The following is a 3,031-nucleotide window of genomic DNA, read 5'->3' on the forward strand; positions in this document are numbered from 1 at the left end:
ATATATGTAGAGAGAAAGAGAGAGAGAGAGAGAGAGAGAGAGAGAGAGAATATAATAACATTAATCAGAAGATATGACAATATCCTGAGCATGTTTGGGACCCACTAAGTTTGATAGCAATAACTGCTTGGTGGTACTATCCATAATTCCATTGGTGGTACTATCTAATAGCCACAAGCCAGCTCTGATTGAACCAATTGTCAGGTGGGTATGATCCATGAGAAACATACCTGTCACACTTAGCTAGTTGATTGAATTTTAAGTTGCTTTTACAAGTGTTTAGTTTTATGTTTTGAAATCTCAGCTTCAAATTCTTCTTGGTTTGGTGTTTGTCCTCTTCAGTTAAGAGCTATAGTGTAATAAAAATAATTGCTTCTACTGTTGGCACATGGCCTGAAATGATGGGAAAGTTTTCTAAAAGTGCTTGCTGCCTTAGCTATTCAAACATCAATTTCATTATCAAAAGCACTCTTAAAGTTTAGTGTACTTCCGAGATAGTTAAATGACCTGACCCATTTGAGTGGCTTATTGTCAATCATCACATCTGAATTTTGAGTATGTTCAGTCCAAGGCTTTGGTTGGAATGATGATGATGATGATGATGATGATAAGAAGGAGGAGGAAGAGGAGGAGGATATAGTAATAATGAACTAAGGGAAAGCAAATTCTGATCTATCAAAAAACGAATGTGAATATAATAATAATAATAATAATAATAATAATAATAATAATAATAATAATAATAATAATATAAATAATAAAACAGTTTTAAGTTTTGGCAAAAGGCCAGCAATTTTCGGGGGAATATTACATCAACCCTAGTATCCAACTGGTACTTATTTTATTGACCCTGAAAGGATGAAATTTGACTTTGGCAAATAAGTACCAGAAATAAGCAGAAGTTGATACAATCGTTTGTGATTTTTTCATTATACAAACGCTGGCATTTGGTTCAGCAAAAAGAATAAACAAAGATTAAGAAACAAATAAATAAACTGAAAGTTACAAGAATCCAACTGACAGAAGCCAGTGGAAGAATAAAGGATTAACATACTTATTTTCTTGTATAAACTTGGTTAATACGAGTCTTAGAAGCTTCTGAGTAGCTTTGAAAACCTAAAGAAAAAAATATACAATAATAATAATAACAACAATAATAATAATAATAATAATAATAATAATAATAATAATAATAATAATAATATTATTATAACATTATAAATATATAAAATAACAGTTCTCACTTGTTACTGTCACACTGACTTTATTATGGTTTACAAAAAGAGAAAAATATAAGAAAAACGTAATTATCATTTAATCCCGGGGGTTTTTTTTTACCCATTGCTAAAAGGAAATAAATGTAAAAAAAATCCAATTATAACTTTCTTTTCTTCATTCTGAAATAAAAAAAAATGTGGGTGGATGATAAAAAGAAAAAAAAGAGATAAAGTAAATCTGGAATTGTCGTTCTTTACAAACTTAAGAGCAAATAAGTGTCAGTTACTCGAACGAGACAAATAGGGAATAATTTTGTTCAGCTAACTGATCCGATTGTAAACAAATAAAGCCATATTAAACATAATCCCAAGTCCTTGAGATCTTGTTTGAATAATCAGAAATTTTGGTAATTAGTTAATAGGTGCTTGCATAACCAAAACTTGTCTGTATATACACATGTATATATAAATAAGTACATATGTGTGTGCGTATGTATGTAGGTAGAGACGAGTACCAACATCCCAATGAGGCAGGGTTGATAATTGCAGGGAATTCTCAGCATGAAACCAATGGTAGCCTTGTTCATCCAATATATGTCTCGTTTTGAATATCATTCCATTTGTATATTGTATATTACATATTTAGTTCATATTTCTTCACTTTCAGTCGTGTTTGGTCTCTTGTTCATTGGCTCACTATTTCCCAGTGGTTTCTCATCACCAACAACCACCAAAGGGGAACAATATTAGCGTTAAAGGTGTGAAATTGCAGAGATCCTTTGGCTGATAACTGATGAGGATTTGGCAACCTTCTGTGTCTGTTTTCCATTTGTTTGTGCTTATATATATTGTCTTTTGACTTATTATTTAACGGAAAGCTACACATTGCCTTTCATTTGTTTACACTAAGTGAATTTATAAATATATATTATTCTTTTGTGAAATGGTGAAACTCGAAACACACATAAAGCTATAAATAACAATGTGTAAATGACTCCTTAAAGACCTTTTTTATACACACACACACACACACACACATATATATATATATATATATATATATATAATTTAAAATAATGAGGGTAGAAATTGATATCAATCAATTAACACACTCTTTGTGGTAAGGCGATTTGACATCTATCTCTAGTGTATAGGAATCCACTTTAGTGGTCATTCCTTTTATTAATTGTATATATATATACATATATATATCATATTATATTAAGAGGTAGGATGTAATATCCAAGCAGATACCAAATTTCTCTATGTAAAATGCCAAGGCTGGTTCCTTCAGACCATGCATTTTATGGTAAATTTTCTTTAACTCCCATCTGATGTTACAGTCTTTCCTGGTTACTCAGAGTGTAAAGTACAATATTGATAATAAGAAGAATGAAGAATTTGAACATTCAAACTTAATGTTTATTTACAGTTAGTTTATTCATAATAATTTTCTGACACGTGTTTTGATCACATTAATTCCATATTGTTGCATATTTATATGCAGCAATTTATGCATTATAAGTATGATCTCTTCAGGGTGTATAGATATGACATTGTTCGAAAAGAATTTTCAAACTAATAATGCAAGAAAATTCCTCTTCGAACAATGTCATATTTATACACCCTGAAGACATCCTACTAGTAATGCATAAATTGCTGCATATAGATATGCAACAACTACTGCAATTGAAACACATGTTGGACAATTATTATGAATAAGCCAACTATAAATAAACAATGTTTGTATGTTCAAATTCTTCATTCCCCTTATTATCAATATTATATATATATATATATATATATATATATAT

At 29.9% G+C, this 3,031-nt stretch overlaps 1 protein-coding gene across 2 annotated transcripts in view; it reads right to left on the reverse strand.

The window, feature by feature from the left end:
- The window catches only part of LOC106870605 (centrosomal protein of 104 kDa), a 293,281-nt gene that overhangs the window by 125,577 nt on the left and 164,673 nt on the right, over window positions 1-3,031 (reverse strand). For both annotated transcript variants that reach the window (XM_052973736.1, XM_052973738.1), the window contains exon 16: window positions 1,055-1,116. In XM_052973736.1, the coding sequence (XP_052829696.1) occupies window positions 1,055-1,116 (62 nt within the window). The remainder of the gene's footprint in view (window positions 1-1,054; window positions 1,117-3,031) is intronic.

This window comes from Octopus bimaculoides, chromosome 16, assembly GCF_001194135.2.
Source record: "Octopus bimaculoides isolate UCB-OBI-ISO-001 chromosome 16, ASM119413v2, whole genome shotgun sequence".
NCBI lineage: Eukaryota > Metazoa > Mollusca > Cephalopoda > Octopoda > Octopodidae > Octopus > Octopus bimaculoides.